The 19,919-nt window shown below is 47.4% G+C and overlaps 1 protein-coding gene across 12 annotated transcripts in view; it reads left to right on the forward strand.

Moving 5' to 3' along the window:
* Positions 1-19,919, forward strand: part of PROSER3 (proline and serine rich 3) — a 185,719-nt gene that overhangs the window by 60,009 nt on the left and 105,791 nt on the right. For all 12 annotated transcript variants that reach the window (XM_085615926.1, XM_085615929.1, XM_085615931.1 and 9 more), the window contains one exon: positions 11,743-11,851. In XM_085615926.1, coding sequence (XP_085472052.1) covers positions 11,743-11,851 — 109 coding nt within the window. The remainder of the gene's footprint in view (positions 1-11,742; positions 11,852-19,919) is intronic.

Consider the following 19,919-nt stretch of genomic DNA (forward strand, 5'->3'; position numbering starts at 1 on the left):
TCCTTTTCTTTATTTGTTCCCCTGTGAAATTGATCCAAAAAAGGCTGAACACTTTGGCTGTAAATGTCCTCATTTTCTGACCGTTTTCTATTGAAAAGAAAAACTTCGGAATGGAGAGAAAAAATAGTTAAATACCTAAATAAAGTAATACAGAGTGGACAGCAGACAGGCCAGACTGTTATTTACACCCACACACATTAGCGCCACTTTACAGAGTTTGCCAGTGAAAGCGCTACTTTCTTTTTATCTTCTTTCTTTAAACAACATTGTTTTCCCAGGGTGGGTAAGTGCGCCATTCCTAAAGGGACTGCAATACCTGGTTGATGGGTAGAGTGGAAACATTTAATATGATCGTTTTCAACTTTTTAATTATTTTAGCTTATAAAATGCGGCTCTGTGTTTGAGGATGTGGTCTTTTTTAAACCAAACTGCATACATTTTGAAAGGATATAAGCAATGGACATTGAAAGGGGTCCCTTCCTGGTCCTGTAGCCATGTCTTGAACTTTTCAGGCAAAATCACTTACTGATTTCTGAATAATGAGTTTAAAACCGTTAAGGTAACCATGTTTTTTTCTGATTACAGTTCACATGCTTTTTTTATTCTTACATTCCCTATGAGTGTTTGCTTTTTCCAGGGTGTTATTCATTTTTTTTTCAGGCAGCATTTTACTGTTGTCTAGTGCATAATTTGAATTTAGTCGCAGCACAATTGAGTTGTGCTGAAGGCAGTGCGAGTTTCTCTCAGTGGGGCAGTATGGTGTTCAGTGTGGGAGAGAATGTGGCACTCTGGCCAGAGCTGCTGAATTTGGAACTGGAGAACCATGTTCAGACCTTCATGACCAGTTCACCATACCACACTCCTGACAGAGCTTATTCCGATGCTACACCTTAGAAGGCCCGATAGACCTTAGAAGCCCAGGTGTCTTAGCACCCGCAGGTGGACCTGTCCACCACAATCCATACTGCAGTTCACTTCCAGTCTTACGGGCAGGCATATGAAGAAGCACACCCTAGATCGACAGTGAATCTGTCAGTGAGGTCACAAGACCCTTGAGGCCAGTCCACCTCACCCATTGGTACCTCCATTGGCCTTTTTCCAGCACTAGCAGTGCAACTTGCCAGGGGTTGGCAATGTAGGATTTGCATGCACACCAAACTTAGGGGGTGATTATAATGGCAGTGGGACCGCCACGTCACCGCGTCGGTGGCGGTCCCACCGCCATTGGTGACTGCATCACAGCCCGCCATATTACAATGGCGGGTGGTTACCTGGCGGTCGGAAAGACCAACCACCACGCACCCGACGGGCTTCTTGAGCCCGCCGGTGTAGTGGAGGGGCTCGTGGTTCCTACAATGCTGGTGGTGCCTACCATGCACCGCAGCAGGGATTACGATGTCCCTTACCCGCCAGCTTATCAATGGCGGTTCACCTGCCATGGAAATGCTGGCGAAAGGGACATTGGGGGCCCGTAGCATGCCCCTTTACCCCTGGCCCTCAGACATGGGTCCTGGGGGGCATCTATGATGCCCCACAACATATCACTGCACCATGTGGCAGGCACCGATATATTTAACATGTTCCTTTTTTTTTTTACTTTGCGGCGGATGATGCAGCCAGCAGTACCTGCTCCAATGTAAAAGATAGGCACTGCGAACACCGTAGTGGCAGTCGCATTGTAATGCCTATCGTGGGGCCTCCACCTTGAAGGCCAGCGGTCCCATTCCCCGATTCGATGGCGGTGGTACTGAAGTCCGCCTGCCATCGTAGTCAGCCCCTAAGTTTGCATTTTATGACTATGATTCAGCGGGAAATAAATTGATGTTTGCAATTTAATTGACTTTGGTTGGCCTCTTATCTATGAGATTTCCCTGTTGAATGTGCCTTTACATTATACATTTTTGGTTGTATGAATTGATTGCATACTACACTCTCCTACAGGTATTAATTTGAGTGTCATTAGGAGTGTCTGGGACCAATTGTTTTCTTAGGAATTGTTTTCTTTACTAACCTTTGCAAAGGGCCCTAAACTTCACAGCAGCACAAGTCACATTTCTTTTAGTAATTTGGGATCCGTTTGAGCTACAAAATTGTTTTGGAGGAAATCGTTAGATTATGCAGCAGATGATGTATTATGTGGCAAATATGATACAGCCATAGTTAAGTGGAAAACATTTTTCCACTTAATTTTGCCCCAACATTGTAGTTGATTAATTTGTAAGTTCCCCAAACTCAAAAGTCGAGTTTGGGCACAATTTGCATTTTAAAAGCAGCCCTATAACACAGGGCTACTTTTAAACTGACCTCAGGCTTCAGCAGTGCACACATGCAAGCGCAGAAAGGGCTGCTGGCCTCTAAACTGCCATGCCTTATTATATTCTAGGGACTTAAAAGTAGTTCTAATCCCCCTGCCCTATTATGTACTAGGGCCTTATAGGAGAAGTCATGCCAATCATAGGGGTACCCTAACCCATAGTGCACCCTAGTGTATGTAGGTGTTTTCACTGTATTTTAAGTGCCTCTTTCAGAATAGCACTGGCTGTTTAGGCAGAGGCCAGGGTCAGTCAGTCAGGTACCACCAGTCAGTCAGCAAAAAGTTGGGGAGTGCCCAGGGCGGCTTTGCAACACTAGAGAAACACAAACTCAGAATGTAAAACATAACACCATGGTTGGGGGGGTTCTCTTTAATATTCAGAATTGATTTCTATCCTAATGAACCCATTTTCCAACATTAGGATAGGGAAAGACTGGGGAAAAATCATAACGTTCTAATCTATACATTGAAGTTTTTATGCAGCTCTTTGATGACGGTTAATAGCTCACTGTTCAATGTTAGGATTTTAACTTATAAACTTCAAATACCAAAAGAATATCTCAGACAAAGCAGTAACTCACTGACCTATTGAATTAAAACTTTCACTAGACAAGCCTTCGATCTCTCTCAAAAAAAGAACATTAATCACCAAAGTTATCTTCACATTTTTATTGTTGCCTGAAAATTGCTGGAGACCAGGAATGCAGCAGCAGGTACTTTTCAAACCCTAATGCACTTGCAAGCACGACGCCCCCACCCTAAGTCAGCGGCCTTTGTTTGCTTTGTGCATTAAGATGCAAGATTCATATATATGTTTTCTTTAAACATTTGGTCTCATTATTATATGAATGTAAATGACAATAAAGCATACATGCAAACTGTGACTACATGCCTGCTTTTCTCAATATTTCACTTCGAAAGTATGCGATTGTATTTGTTTAACGGGCGGTGATTTGTATAGGGTCACTGGAAAGTGCACAAGGTTGTCCCTGCCCCCCCCACCCCCACCCCCCAGAATTTTAATGTCTCCTACGCCCCTGACCTTATCCCTGCCCTAAATCCACCCTGCTACCCAGCTTAGGGTCACATTGACAACTCTGCCAGTTCACGTATATCCTGGGGTGCAGCTCGGGCTGTTCCAGTGCCGAGATCCACATGCAGATTCTTTTAGGCTATCTTAATCGTAGGTAGACCCACACGGCGCCGATATACCTCATGGCCTACAGAGGTCGCTGTTACACAAGTGTTGAGACCCACACACAGCTCTCCCGGTGTACCTCTTAGAGAGCCGAAGCACCCCCGCTGATCAGCATTGGGGTGCAGGGGCAGCTCTGCCCGTGCGCCTCAGTCCTGCTCTGAAGCCCCCTTGCTATTCGAGCGCCTAGTTTCTGTCCGTGTTCAGCCCTGTCATGGTGTGTCATCACCGGGCCCGCGGGGCGCCCTTACTCACTACAGCTCTCGCCCTGAGTTCCACCACTGGGACTCTTGTGTAGCTCTGTGAATGGACCTCAGTCCTGACCTGCACGCCACGCCCTCTAGGCTTCCAGCGCCGAGATGCACTCCCATCTCTCTTCGAGTGTTACCGGCAGCATTCCTTCGTATTCGGGGACGCGACGCGACGCGCACGCACTCCCTCCACCCCCGTCATTGCACCTCAGTAGTAGAGCCTTTCATCCCCGCGGTTGGTCCAGTTGGACTCACGCTCGACCCAGCCAGGCTGCGCTTCAGTGCCCGGCTGCAGCTCTTCCAACTCCTTTCAAAACGTGCTTTGAAACCTTCCTTTCCTCCGGTACATTTCTGCTGAAGCCCCCGACCCAGGGGCCGGGCTGTACGGCAGTCTGCCGGGGGCCGATGGGCTGCTCTGACAGGCCTCTCTTATGGTCTGCTGGGCTCGTTTTTACTGTAATTACTGTTAATTTTCATGATATTAAAACAAACCTTGCCTGCTGTAAGTTTAAATCCATGCTGTCTCTCATACCTCGCAAAACAAGTTCACAACGTGTCTTTACAATTTCAAAACTGCCCCAATTTTGAAATATGGACCACATTTTTAGCTAATTAACTACCGTGGCCACTTTTATTTTGTTGTCGAGGCCTATTTTCTGTCTAAGTTCGATCATGACCCTAACATGTTTCTATCTCTGTAGTCAACCCGCCCATCCCCACTCCTACACCACCTCCCCCTCGACCCCCTCCCCCTCCAGGGACTATTCAAGCAAAGCTCAATCCGTGGAACAGAGACCAAAAGAGGAGGTTGGAAATAAAAGGCTAACTTGCCACGTGGGGACCAATGTAAGCGATCCGCCGCCTGGGTCTGGGGAACAAGAGAGCGGTGCCCATGCCATGCGCCGGCTCAGGTTTCTGCTGCTATGGTGCCTGGGTGTTTGATTCAGGGCACCTTTGTTGCCACATCACTTATTCATGCCCTCTCGTTGGGCAGAGCCAGACTCTGAGGCCAAACATCTCTGCCACTCAGCAGCGAACCTGCCTGTATGACAATCAGCAGGTGTCTGATACGCGGGTACCTTTTAAAGACTTTTGACTGACTGTGCCCCTCATCTACTGACCTGTCAGAGGAACTGTCTATCTATAGTATGGATTGCGTTCTCTGTGGGGCAGTTCCTGGGTGCGCTCACTACTACAACCCCATACCCCTGGCTCTGGATGTGGACAGTGCTCACTGCTCACCTAGCACTCTGGCTAAAATCAACACGCATTTTTAAAGCCATGAAGCCTCAACTAGCGAACCTATTGTCTATACTAGTGCTTTTTGCCAATAACGTGGAGCATCTGCAAAAAGAAAGAGGAGAAGGAGGGTGGCGAAGGAGCAAAGGAGACCATAGAAAGTGCTTGTTGGGGTCAGGCAGCTAATATCCGCGACCGTGCCCTCAAAAAAAATTAAATTAATGTATTTGAAGAACTTAAAGGGGTTGCAGAGCAACAGTGGCACAGGTGAAGGGGATGCTACGAGTGGGGGCTGGTATTTGAAAACGATAGTTCCCTGGATATGAGCAGTGAAAGAATACAAGTCATTCAATCAAAAGTATGGTGAGAGGCTGTGCTCCAGGGGAGAAACACAAGTAGAGGAGGGCAAGCCATCGAATAAGAAGCAAGCAAATGAGTCACAATAAAGCCAGCCAATGGTGAGCAGTGGGCGGGCTCTTAGTCCCCTCTAAGTTATGGTCCTCAACAGATCTGTCTCCTATAGCCAGTTAAAAGCTGTCTGCTAAGTGAGACCTAGTTAGTAGGCTGTCATTGGAAGCAGTGCAAGAAGGTTCACATGGTGGGGTTTGGGGTATTGGAATTAATGCAGAAACCATTACAGCTTCATATTTTTAGATGCAAGGTAAGTATTTGTCTTAGGGGCTGTTTAGGTCTAGACCTTAATGTATAAATGCCCAAACATTCACATTATCTTGGTCCAGATTTACAGTGGTTAACAAGTTCAGGAGGCAAACGTTCCAAGTTGGGACACCTGAGGATATTGGTACCCAGGCTGACTCCCACAAACAGTAGGTCCCCCTTGCCCAACCAAGCTTGTCTTCGGCAACGCCACAAACTAAGCACAGTAGTGGGCATCATCAATTGATTAAAAGCCCAGGTCTATGCGCACATAGGTTTAGACACCCCCTAACCCTTTGTTCACACACAACATAGAAACAGCTACCGCTGCCCCTGTCCTACCGCACCCTTGTTTTGCTTCACCTTTCTAACCTGCTACAATCGCCTACCCCTTTGTATCAGGATTATTCACCATCCAGTTTTGTTAATCAATCAGTGGATTTGTAGAGTACTACTGCTCCACTTGATTAGAGGAATAGACAGGTCTTCAAGGACTTTCGGAATTCTGGAAGAGATGTGGAGGTCCGTAGCTCAAAGGGTAGCTCATTCATGTCTTCACTGCTAGGTAGGAGAAGGCGCGAACTCTGCATCTGCTACGTCTGATGCAGTGGGTGATGGTTGGAGAAAGGGACGGGGAGTGGGGGTGTGTGGTAGGCTGTTGGAAGTTCAGGCGATGGTTCAAGTAGTTCGGTCCACAGTTGTGTAGAGCCTTGTATGCATAGGTCAGGAGCTTGAGCTTGCATCTTTTCTCTACAGGGAGCCAGTGGAGTTCCTTGAGGTAGGGGGTGATTCGGGTTTGTCTAGGGAGATCCAAGATGAGTCTGGCTTCAGCGTTCTGTATGGATGGATGAAGCTCAGTCGCCTGAAGCTGAACTCAGACAAGACGGAGGTCCTCATCCTTGGACAAACCCCATCCGCCTGGGAGGACTCCTGTTGGCCCACAGCGCTGGGCTCCGCGGCGACACCCTCGGACCACGCACGCAACCTGGGATTCATCCTGGACTCCTCCCTCACGATGACCAAGCAAGTCAACGCCGTCTCGTCCTCTTGCTTCAACACCCTGCGCATACTCCAGAAAATCTTCAGGTGGATCCCCACCGAAACCAGAAAGACCGTCACCCAGGCCCTCGTCACCAGCGGACTGGACTACGGAAACGCCCTATACGCAGGAACCACCGCCAAACTTCAGAAACGACCACAACGCATACAGAACGCCTCCGCACGTCTCATCCTCGACATCCCTCGCCACAGCCACATATCTGCCCACCTGGAAAACCTGCACTGGCTCCCTGTCAGCAAGAGGATCACGTTCAGGCTCCTCACCCACGCACACAAAGCGCTCCACGACATGGGCCCCGACTACCTCAACAACCGCCTCTCGTTCTACGCTCCCACTCGCCAACTCCGCTCCGCCAGCTTCGCCCTCGCCACCGTCCCACGGATTCGCAGATCCACCACCGGAGGAAGATCGTTCTCCTACCTGGCAGCCAAAACATGGAACTCCCTCCCCGCACACCTACGAATGACCCAGGACCATCTCACCTTCAGGAAACACCTCAAGACCTGGCTTTTCGAGCAGTAGCAGCACCCCCCCTCCCTTCAGCGCCTTGAGACCCTCACGGGTGAGTAGCGCGCTCTATAAATGTTTTGATTGAGTGATTGATTGCTCTTTAGTCGCTGGAGGTGGTTAGCTGTGATCCCTGCATAGAGAGTGTTGCCATAGTCCAGTCAGCTGGAGATGAGGGCCTGGGTGATGATGCGTCTTGGGCTTTGGGGTAGCCATATGAATATCTTACAAAGCATGCAGAAGATGAAGAAGCAGTAGGAGGAGACCGAGTTGACCAGAGTCGCAATGGTTAGCTTGTTGTCCAGAATGATGCTTAGGTTCCTAGCGTGGGCTTTGGGGGTAGGAGTAGGTACGAGTTCTGAGGGTCACCATTATGCGTACCATGGGGTGCTTTTGTTTCCAGAAATCTGTCTTGTCCGTGTTGAGCTTCAGGCAGTTGTCCTTTATCAAGTTGGCAACATTTGTCATGCAGTTGCGGAAGTTGGTCTTGGTGGGGTCTTTGGAGATAGAGAGGATGAGTTGTGTGTTGTCAGCGTAGGATATGATGTTGAGTCCGTGGGTTTAGGCGATGCTGACCAGAGGTGTCATATAAGTGTTGAAGAGGGTAGGGCTGAGCGAGCATCCGGTCGGTACTCCACAGGTGATTTATTTGGGTTCAGAGGTGAAAGCTTACTTTTTGCGTTCTTCCTGCGAGGAAAGAGGCTATCTATCGAAGACCTGCTCCTTCGATCCCTATGTTCTGATGAGTGTGTGGTGGAAGACCATATTTGAGGCTGCTGAGAGGTCTGGGAGGATCAGAGCCGCAGTCAAGTAGGGCTCGGATGTCTCCATTAGCCGCATTGAAGGCTGTTTCGGTGGTGTGGTTTCTGTGGAATCCAAATTGGGAGCAGCAGAGTAGGAGGTTCCATTCCAGATGTGAAGAGAGTTGTTGGCTTATGCCTTTATCTAATACTTTGGCCAGGAACAGAAGTAGGGAGATTGGTCGGTAGTTGCTGAGTTCGCCGGGGTCTGCTGATGTTTTCTTTAGTAGGGCATTGAGTTATGCGTGTTTCCGTTCCTCGGGAAAGACTGGCATGGCAATTGAGTTGTTGAACAAGGCGGTGAGTATATGGCTGATTTTGGGTGCGCCTCGGTTGAATATGTGGTTAGGGCATGGGTTGGTTGGTGCCCCTGAGTGGACCGGATTCATGATTAAGGCGGTGTCCTGCGGGATGAGCTGGCTCCATTTGGTTAGTCAGAAGTCTGTGGTGGTTGCGGGGTCGTTCTGTTGCTTGAAGAAAGAAGTCCGTGGCCTTGGGCTGAGGTTTGAAGTTCCTATAGATGTTGGCGATCTTGTTGTGGAAGAAGTTAGCAAGATTGTTGCTGAGTTCCTGTGCGGGGGTAATGTTGTTTGTTGCAGCTGAGGGGCTGGAGAATTCTTTGATGATGTTGAAGAGTTCTTTCCTGTTATTGGAGCTTGATTCGATGCATGAGGCTATGGCCTTTTTCTTCAATTCTCTCAACTGTCTGTGGTAGAGGTTGAAGGCTGTCTTGGATGCAATCTTGTTGGTCATGTCCTTGCTGGTGTGCCATCTCCTTTCCAGTTATTTCCAGTGTTGTTTAGCGGTTCTGAGATCTACAGATCCCCATCTAGCCTATTTGGTGGACCTTCTGTGGGTGTTGCCGATAGGAGTGATGCTGTAGGCGCAGTGTGTGAATCCAATTATTGAAGTTTCTGACGTTCTGGTCTAAGTTGTTAGAGGAGATGTGGTGGGTGGTGTTGAGTTCTTTGAGACTTTGCCCCATTTGCAGTGGGGGGCTTTGGGTATACTGGGGGTAGAGGTCCATGACCTGCTGATGTTGAAATGGATGATGGAGTGATTGGTCCAGGTAAGTTCTGTGGTGTGGCTGTACCTGATGCGGTCGCTGGAGGTGAAGATGGAGTCTTAATTGTGTCCTGCGGTGTGCATGGTGTCGTGGACGAGTTGTATGAGTCCAATGTTGTTCATGCTGTCGAGGGTTGGCAGCGTTGATGGTCATTGAGATGGAAGTTGAGGTTGCCGAGGAGTTGGAGTCTATGGGGAGGAGGGCAATGAAGTTGCAGAAGGGTGGACGTGGTCCTAGAGGACTGTAGGTGAGGGTGCCCTTGATGGTGCTTTTGCTGTCTGTTTGGAGTCTTAAATTAAGGTGTTGAATGGCTGGGGTGCTGTCATTATTTGTGGTAGTGCATTGGAAAGATTCCTAGTGTATGATGGCGATACCTCTGCCAGGCTTGTTGATGCAGTGGCAGATCTTGTATCATTCGGGTATTACGGTGGTGATGTCAGGCGTGTAAGTGTAGTTGAGCCAGGTCTCAGTGAGGAAGAGAACGCCAGGTGTGAGGGTAGAGGGGAGGTCCCAAATCTTGGTGGTGTGTTTGCATAGTGAGCGTATGTTGAGAACACCGCATGGAAGTTGGTAATTTTGTTCAGGTGGTATCTGTGGTGTGTTCACGGTGGGGCTGGTGGGAGTGATGTAGCAGTGGGCGCAGGTGAAATGTCCTACTATGAAATGTGAATCGGTGCAGTGGCAGTGTTTGTTGCAGCGTCGAGGGTGTAGAGCTCGGCGATGGTGTATCTTCCAAGGGCCCGGGGTCGTGGTGCTAGGCACAGTCCAGGCGCAGACGGGCTTGCCTTTGACATGCCTTCAGTGCACCACAGGTGCATCCGCTTCATGGTCGTGCTGTGGCCTGCATTAAGTAGGTCCGGGGGTGGGCGGTGCTTCTGTTGGCAGGAACAAATAAACCAAGTTAGGAGAGTGTGAGCCTACGATCGGAACAGTCCTACACCCGAATGCTGCCAACTCTGAATCCTTGTTCCTGTATTTCTGGTGCGGTATATCCTTCCCCAAGCACAGTCTGACCCCACTCGAACACAAGCAAAACAAAGCCGGTGACCAAGTGCAACAGGATGGCGAAGTGAGTTGCGCCCTTCCCTTCGGAACATACAGTGATCTGGGTGCCACAAGTTCAAATTCTAGCATGTCAGACTAAGCCTTTGGGACTTCCAAGATTGGTAAATTACTAAACAAACTGCAAGCTGCTATTTCTCATTTACAACAGTTGATACAGCTGGAAGCTGGCTGAACTAAATAGTATCAGTTCAAATGTAGAAGTCCAATGGTTAAGGGCGAGCTAAAGAAGTCAGTTTCAGAATGCTGAGGAGGGGGCAGCCAACAGCGGTGGTAGATCAAAAGGGGCCTGGACAACAGGAAGGCTTCTAAACAAACCACAGAGAACTTTTCACTTAGCTGGAGTTATTTAGTTCATACACTTAAATACCCTGGATGCAAGGATCTCCTGATGGTCATTGAGTTCCATATATATAAAATCCAGAAATTAATTTCCAATGACTACAAGCTTTCCAATTTATCTCCTCCCTTCTCTCCACTGGTTCACCTATTGCAGCAATAAGTATTCTCTGCATACAAAGCCCTGCACACCGTGACTTCACGTTTCTAGGTGGATTTTATATAAATTAACTTCAGGAAAGGCCCAAAAATGGAACTGTTCAGGGTCGCCTTCTCCTGAACTCTTCAAAAACAGGGGTAGAAGTTGAAGATCTTCAGAACACAGCACTACACGGGATTGTACCAATGACTATTTGTGATTTTACCACTCCTGTAGGTCTCTGAAGAGGCCTACAGGCAGCTTGCAGGCCTGCTTAAAACTATGGGCTGCACACAGGTGAGCTACTCGGAAGCTACTTGTTGGAGACCCCTGTACTAAATACATAGGGGTGCTGAATTAATGTTCGTTGACAGGTGACCATTAGTGACTCTATCAGATCTCACTCCGGTTCAGGTGAAATGGGTACCATTAAACAGAGTGGGAGTTCATGGCTGGCACTCTTGGAATGCCACAAATCTCTGTGGACTGTACCTTGCTAGCAGTTGGTCACATTCTCAGTTTTTGGGTAGAGGAGGTTTCCGCTGGGCTGCTTGGTACTCGCTGAGGGCACGGGGGCTCTTGGATGAGGGTGCACCTGATCTTTCAGACAGTGATAGCTCAATAACCATAAGTTGTAGGACGATGAGCCAAATGCCTCAGAGTTCATATGTTTTGTCTCACCCAATAGCAGTTTAGAGTAAAGGGAGGGCAGTCCTCAAGTGCTTCTAGGCATTGGGAAGCAGAAAGCCCAACACAATGCCCTTTCTTCCTTCAACCGAGTGCAGAACTAGAAGCAGTAGCTGCAGCTCTAGATTGGGGTCCAGTTGTAGAGCGCTCTGCTGGCCTGCATTCTAAAATAGCAAGTGGGCTGCAGCTCATCTCTGAGGGTTATTGACCTGTGTCGTACAGTGCTTTAATATTCCCCACCTTTTCTCTATCTGCACAGACCAGCCTTTTTCCCTGTAGTATCTTTTTCCTCTTGATAGTTTCAATGTAACTTCTGTTTTCCATACTTATCTGCTTTTCTTTGTGTTCTTTTTCTCTATCTTCACTAGGGAGGGCCAGTAGACCATCTCCTGCTTTGTAAAACTCTTTACCTGTTCCTTCTCACAGCACTGCAGTGTTCTCCAACCAAGGAAACCCCTTTCCAGAACCAGTTCAAACCAAGGGGCACTACCACCCCTCAAGAGCCAGTCCTCTGACCCCTGAACAGAAGCAGACGGTAAGTGAGGTCGGGCGAAAGGCATGACGGGTGGTGCTTGGGATAGGACAGTCCTTTCTCCAGGCCTTGATGCAGTTCTTGATTTGGGTGACCCCTCTGTATTTTCCTACTTTCCGTTTTCTTTTGATTTAATTTATCTGACTATCCTCACCATCATGGGACAGGGATAGAGTGTATAAAATGTCTTACCGTAAAAACATTATTTGTTTTTAGTTTTCCTTAAAAGCAGATACTTGGTTAGCCATCAAAAGATTCTAAAAGTAGAGACTGTGTTAACTTTCTTCAATGACATGTCCTGGTATATTTTTGGCACCCATATCACACTTTTTATTTTATTTTTTAAGTTTTTAATATCTGCCATTTTTTCTTTCTTTTAGTTATGATCGATTTTCAGTAATTTGGCGCAATATTTTCTTTATGATATATATATATTCTCAGCCACTTTTTTTTTTTTTTTTTTTTTTACTTGAATGAGTTTGGTTAGTGCCAAAATTTCATCACTGCTTTTTATTATATTTTGTATTGAATATGTAGTGTCAGTTCATCTTTTAATGTTTTAGTTTGTATATTCCCTGAAAATGTTGGCCACAAAGATCACGATGTATGTTTTTTGTCATCTGACAATGAGATCTGTGATATCGTTTGTAAGGAGCTGGCTCTCAATTTAGTGCACCAAAAGGAGCTGAACTGTGCAGAGTCCAGGCAACTCTTGTTGGTTTACTGAGGCAAAAAGAATAACACGACATGCTCTCTTTTATGGTAGTGTGGACAAGCAATGTAGGCTTATCAGAGGGTAGTGCTAAGCATTTGTTGTTCTCACAGATGGAATAAATGAGACACACACTTCAAGAATAAATTCAAGACCAATTTAGTAAAATAACTCATATTTTTATATACATTTTGATACCAAGAACTTCCTTAGCAAGTAAGTTCTTTAAAAAATATCGACTTTCACAGGTAAGTAAAATGATCACTTCAATGCGTCTTGATTGTAATGCTTTCCTATGGGAGAATAAAACCTATATGGAATACAGATACTTGCAGTAGGTTTCCGGGGGTCCACTTCAGGACTTAAGGTGGTAGGGGGGTGGGGGGGGGGGGGGTAAGGTCCAAAGTACCACCAGCAGTTAGAGTGTACCTGCCCTGAGGCAGCTGGGTGCAGAGGTGCTGGTCGGGTTGGGAGCCTTACACTCTACACCAGGGGTCTTCAAACTGTGGGGCGCGACCCCCAGGGGGGACGTGGAGTGATGCAAAGGGGGTCGCGCATTCCCAAGCACACTTCTGCCGAGGCCCAAGGGATTCAGCACCCCTCTTCCTCCATCCTGTGTCTCAGTCCGGGCTGCTACAGTGAAACTCGAGCTGCTGGGGGCTCAGCTGGGCAGTGTCTGGAGTCTTATCTCCAGCACTCCCTTGTTTTTCACAGGTCTTTAAAGACCATTTGCATATTTACATGCCTTTGCAAACTGGTTACAGAGGCGTAGGTTTTTTTGCTGGTTCCAGTACCCCCTGCGTCCCCACTCAGCCTATTCCTTTCATTTGTATTTTACATTTACTGCTGTAGTGTGAGAATGCATTTCATGGAAAGGAATACAAAGTAGGTTTGCCAAAAGAAAAATGCCTGCCGTGTTTTGTTTAAAGAGCCTGCAAAGATCTCCTCTTGGTACTAAATAGACTTAGAAATAAAAAAGTATGTATGCATTCGTTATGTGACTTTTCTGTCTTTGTTCTCTTTAATTATCAGTCATGGATCATTGAGGCAGCCCTAGAACACAATTCAAAGTGCTTTCTATTTATATTTGCTGTTGGAAGTATGCACAGATAAGCGCTGAAAATACCGCTTTAGGTGACTGCTTATTTTTGTACCGACTGGGCCATCAAAATAATCTGCTGGCAACCCTAACCATAGGACTGGAAGTTTGTTGCAGGATCAGCACATTATTTATTTCCCTCACCCTTGATTAATGCCGCAATAGTTTAACTTAGATCTTAAACTCTTCGCCGCCGTCAATAACATGCTGAGTTACTTCATGGGTCTGGGAATGCACCCTGCATTCAGACAACTCATTCCTCATTCTCGCCCTTCATTTTCACGCTCACCCTGCACTCACAGCGATCACAATGCACTCACACTGATCACCATGCACTCACACCATTCACCCGCTTACCCTGCACTCACACTGATCACCATGCACTCGCACCATTCACCCGCTCACCTTGCACTCACAGTGATCACTCTGCACTCACAATGCACTTGTGCTGCTCACCCTATACCTCAACCTGCAGTCACACGAGTACACTACTCATCCTGCACTCATGTGACACTTCACTCACCTGTCCCCCTCACTGCTCAATATGCAACTCACTCAAACAAGCCCATCAGTAATCATACATTCATCCCATTCTGAACTTGCATCCGCACCCAAATTCATACGCCACCTCACTCACCCTGCAGTCACTCCTCTTGTCCTACTCTCACACTGTTGCATCGCTCATCATGCACTCACATGGGCACTCTTGTCACCCACACAGTGCAGAGGGTTAATGTGCCTGCTACAAAGAATATGTATCGTGCAGATCCCAGAAATGAGTGTGAGTAAACTAGGAGTAGAGCTATAAAAAATGAAATGTTTGTCAGAAAGGTGCTATAGATAGATGCGGTGCATTGTTGGTGAGTGGCAGTGAAGGAATTCATGGAGAAGGAGGAAACGGGGGTGGGGCATCAAAAAAGACTGATGCACCGGGTGCGACCAGCGTTAGGACCAGCCCTGACTGGGAGTGTTAGCCCCCCCCTCTGAAGTTCTGGTCTAGTGGCTCCCCTGCTTCTGCCTATTATTTACATTTGTAGTGTGCTACTGTTACCAAAAGATGTCCTGGGGCTAATAACTATCTACTGCCTGAAGGCAAATGAGAAACACACAGAAGGAGAACCAGCCAAATGTGGTAACCTACAGAGCATAGAGAAAGGTTTTTATATCTTCCTAAAGGATAATATATTCTTGGTGGAACGAAGCAAAGGAGGATGCAAGTTCCATAACTGCATTACCTGCATCAAAACAGCGAGACAGACAACTCATGCCTTCTTGAATTAGGGAACAATAAGCAGAGTGGCACCTGCCGAGAGGAGCATACGGGTCCGACCCGTATGCTTGGTGATGAGAGGATGAGAGAGGACAGCAAGGGAGTGAGAGAATTTGATTGAAGAGGTCAGGGATGAGGAGAAATGTGAATTGCCGAAGAGAAGTGTGGACACACAAGAAGTGAGTGTGATCCAAAGGTGAGGGCTTCTGTTAGAACAAAGGGGAGATGTGAAAGAGGAATGGGGTGGACTGGAGAGGTGTAAGATACAAATAGACAAAAATGTGAATGGAGAGACGAGGTGAATGAGAAGTGCTGAGGGGCACGGGAGGTGACAGGGCCAGAGAGGCCATGAGATAAATGTGAGAGACTGTTAGAGATGAGGGCAGTGAAAAGACAGAATGGCAAGAGGTGATTAAAGGTGAAGTGAGAGGTTGAATGGGGAGAATTCAGAAGTTGTAAAATGGGGTGAAAGAAAATGGCCTGCAAAGTGAGAGAGGGTCCCGGGGTTAGGAGAGGAGAGAGGGATGGAAGGGAGGGGGTGAGAGGAAAGCTGCATGGGTAAATGGCTTAACTCTGCCCAAAACCGCCAGGGTTTTAAGGGACCCCTGCTTCTCCCGGTCAGGGCCAGGTGAGCTTCTAATGTGGCAGCACGTATTGCTGCAGAGTGGAAGGCCCTTCACAAAGGTTGACTTGAAATCTTTCTGATGATAATTGCTGTATTTTGGTTATAAATGGGTACTGATTGGGTGAAATCTTTCCTCAGTGTTACTGTGTCAAAATAATGAAGCAATGCTATCCCAAAATACGCGGCATCACATAACCTCATTTACATTTTCATCCCACGCAATTTAGTCAACAGATTTAGACATTTTTGTCTGGAGGGGGTCCTTACGCCTCAAAATGTTGACAGGGGGGTCTCGGCATCCAAAAGTTTGAAGACCTCTGCTCTACACCAAAGAGGAGGCCACCTACAAACAGGCTGCAGAGTGCGACTCGGGGATAAGTCCTGGAGCTCCCAACAGGGGGAGGAGGGTGGGGGGAGAGACTCGGTTCACAGGTGTCCTGAGAGCAAGGCGCTTAGGTTCAGAGGGGCTAGTTCAGCTGGGCTTGTGTTGCAGGTCCTTGCAGTTGTTGTTCTCGCTGGTTGAGAGTGCAAAAATCTAGACAGATGAGCCACTTTGGAGGTGGGTCTCTGCCATGCTGATGGCCCTCGATGGCTGCTCGGTCTCGGTGTCGTTGAAGTCCGGATTGGACTCAGCCAGGGTTTGGTTGCTGGAAGGGGTCTGGTACCCCGGGTATTGGTGCTGTGCGACTTCGGTTGGTCCTGGTGTCTTCTCACTTGGTGGGGAGACACATTTGACCTTCTGAAGCACAGTGACCCCTTCCTGGGCGGCTGCTATATTGGTACGACCGGGATGTGGCAGCACAGTAAACCAGACTCTATTTTGTTGCCTGCGGACGGCATGGGGAGTAGGTCCTCTACTCCAGGGGTGATTGCTGGCATTTTGCGAAGGGCTGGCAGTTTACCGGGGTTCTTAGCAGATGCTCCGCTGCAGGACGAGTCTCTTTCTCACGATTGTCGAGACTGGTGCAGCCACCAATGCTTGGCGCCAAAAAGTCCACAGCAAGTCTTCAGTTTTCATTTTCGTGGCTCTTCTTTGTCCTGTCCTTCTGGATCCACCGAATCTGAGTTCCTGGCATCAGGGTTGCGGCCTAAATATTCAATTTAGGATCGTTAAGGGAGTGACAGGTAGTAGCCAATGGGCTACTTATCTTTAGGGTGACTACACCCCCTATATGACCACTTACTGTGGGAATTAGGCATAACCCAAACCCTCATTCCACCAAAAATGAAGATGGTGGAATTCTAGTTTTCGTGTTCACATCAGGTAGCCCACCTTTGGTGTGGAACTGACCTGATAGTGAACATGCCTCCTGACTAGCTAATGTTCCCGCCTGTCTTGGAGCCAAATGAGCCTCAGGGCAGGAGGTGACACCGCCCAGGTATGGGGGAAGCCGGAGCCGCATATCAAAGTCGGCAGAGGCCTTTGAAGCCTCTTGCCTTGATCTGCTGATTATTAGCCTTCCTGCTTGGAGGAGGTGACAACACCTCTGGGCTGAGCAGGCATTGTTTCTGCCCCCAGAGGGCGTGGGCTGTCACCTGCAGGGATAAGAAACCTGTCTGGTGGCATGCTGGTCTACACCAGTCAGCCAGCACACTAGAGGTTGGTTGGTTTTCATGGTGTACCTCAGTGGTACCTTCTGGATGCATGTATTTATAAATCCGTCACTGTAGTCAGTGTGGTTTTGTTAATATGAGATGTTTGGTATCCAACATCTTTGGTTTCAGTGAAGCCATCCTGTAGCTGGGGAACTCTTAATCACCAGTGCCCAGTACATATATTCAAGATGGCTTCCCTGTTCACTGGCAATGCCCAAGAATCTACTTTGACATCACAGGGGCATATCTGCTCATTCAGATATGTCCTCACATATAATATAATGCACCCTGGCTTACGGCTGTAAGGCCTGCTGTAGGGGTGACTTACATATATTACATGCAGTGTCTGCAGGCCTGGCACACGGGAGGTGTGCCATGTCGTGTCTTAACTTTTGTCTGCACTATGCCATGCAGCCTATAATGGCAGTTTGCAGGAGTGTAGTGTGGGGGGAGGGGGTCCGTTAGGGTGGCACAATACATGCTGAAGCCCTTAGGGGCCTTCTTTAGCTACAATGCCCTCTGCACGAGGGGTACCATTTACCAGGGACTTACAGAGTGCTAAATGTATTGCCAATTAGCGGAATAATTGTACAGTTTTAGAGAAAGAGATCTGGCACTGGGTACCTGGATAGCAGGAACGCATTGCACTTCTGTCAAAATTGCATCATTTAACAGGTAAAAAGGGGGGGGGCCATGTCAAAGAGGGGCACTTTCCTAGACTGTTTTGAAACCACTTGTGCAAACATAAAACATTTGGCTACAAGGAGCGAGTGTTGGTAGATAGGTGGAAAGGAGCCTCTGTCATGCCTCTTCCCCAGAGAAAAAAAACTGTCTGGATCCACAAAGGTGTGTGGGGATAGTCCAACGTGAGAATTGCGGTTAGAAGTATTCATCAGAAATAAAAATTACTTCAGAGCTCTGAGAAAAGATAGCAACAAACAAATCTTCGAGGTATGCTGCACAAGATAGACAGACTGTGGATTCTATTTTCCTGATGAAAAAGCCACCAGTGACACAATAAGGCGCACAATAAGGCGTTTTTGCACAAGTCACCAGATGTAGCATCTAGCAGTGGGATTAACCAGAAAGTGTATGAGACGCGCAAATAGTAATTGTGGCCATCTTGCGTTCGTAACTTATTTTGCAAGTCCTGTGTTAGACTTATTATTTTCTTCATAACTTTTTATGAATTCCTATGCTGATTCAACAGTTGGGTCAACCACTCTATATTGTGTTGTGCATGTGGGAGAGAGGACGGGCAGAGGTGGGGGAAGAGGGCACGAAGAGGCATAGATCTATCTGGAAGATCTGCGCTAGAGTCGTCCTTCATATGATTCTGAAATATTAAAGAGTGGTTGGGCAGAATGATTAGGGTAGCAGATCTCCAGCCATTGGCTGCCTGTCAATTTAGTTGTCGAGTGGTTGGATATGATGAATTGATATAGGATTTTGCACGCCACTTTATCGTGAAGCAGTTTTGTTATGGGTGCTTTATCCTGGCTGTTAGGGTCTATGGAGACTTTCTTAAGGACAATGTCTTTCATGATGGTGGGAGCACAGTCTCTGGAGAAAACCAGGCCAGCTGCATTGTTGTAGTGCAGGTCACCATTTAATGCATCGGCTTTTTATCAGTCCGCAATGGGCAGCGCTGGCCATACAGAACCAAGCCTATGGGAACTTCGTGGCAATATGGTATCGCGGAAGAGAAAAGATGATCAACCTTGAGGGGAAAGAGGAACTTGAAAGCAGAAATAGTAGGGTAGCGAAGGTAGTTGTGGAGACAATACAAATGTTGTCGGCAGACAAATTAAACTGAGGAGAGCCGGCGGCAGAAAACCATTTTTAGAACAAATGGTAACGCAAGAAAAACCAACCTGATTTGAACAAATTGATCTTAAGCAAATGGTTTCTCAAATTACTTTTTAAAATTAAACATAAACTCTTCTTCCAAGCCTTGAATATCAGCAATCAATAAATGCTGCTCTATCTGGTTGTTATTCTCCGATAAGTGAAAAGGAAGTGCACAGTGGAGAATAGCAATCGGAAACAAAAGGAGGGCAGGTGGCCAGAAATTGAGGAAACGAGCACAGGAGGAGGACAGTGATGAGCTAAAGGGAAAGAAAAAATGAGGCAGAACTCCATAGTTAAAGCACATTTTAGCTGGAAGCACGAAGGTTTAAACTAGCACAACAAATGGAGTGTGAATGAGATGGCTGTATGATTCACCCAGCAGGGAGTGGTTAAGAAGAAACATTTGATGTGAGCTGCAAGAAGTGATTGCGCAGCGAGGAAGACCTATATAATGCTATTGGCAGTGAACAGTTGAGGATGTCCGGAGGCATGAATTATGGTGTGGGCTCTGGGTTTGAGGTTTGATCCTGGCTTGCTTACTTGACGTTCTACGAAACCATATGCAGAGAATGTCTTCTCGCTTAGGCTCAGACTTGTCGTTTGGCAGAGCTAGGCACTTTCAGACTATGGTCAGGTGGTCACTCCGGCCAGAGCAATCATCTGAGTGCCGCGGGGATCAGGCTGGTTGGAGTGGAGGTCCTTGTGCAGGGGACCACCATGCTTGTGTCGGCAAGGCAAATATACAGGTAGTGTTGAATCAAGCCATGGACAAGGTTACACCTCCTGGAATTGCAGCGCCTTCAATTTTACATTTTAACTTAATGGAAACACTTGCTCCTATGGGGTGTGGGGAACTCCTCAAGTGTGCCTGGGGAATTAGCCCTGCAAACCTCTGGCTAGTGTTGCAAATAAGGCTCC

This window comes from Triturus cristatus, chromosome 7 (genome assembly GCF_964204655.1).
Source record: "Triturus cristatus chromosome 7, aTriCri1.1, whole genome shotgun sequence".
Lineage (NCBI taxonomy): Eukaryota > Metazoa > Chordata > Amphibia > Caudata > Salamandridae > Triturus > Triturus cristatus.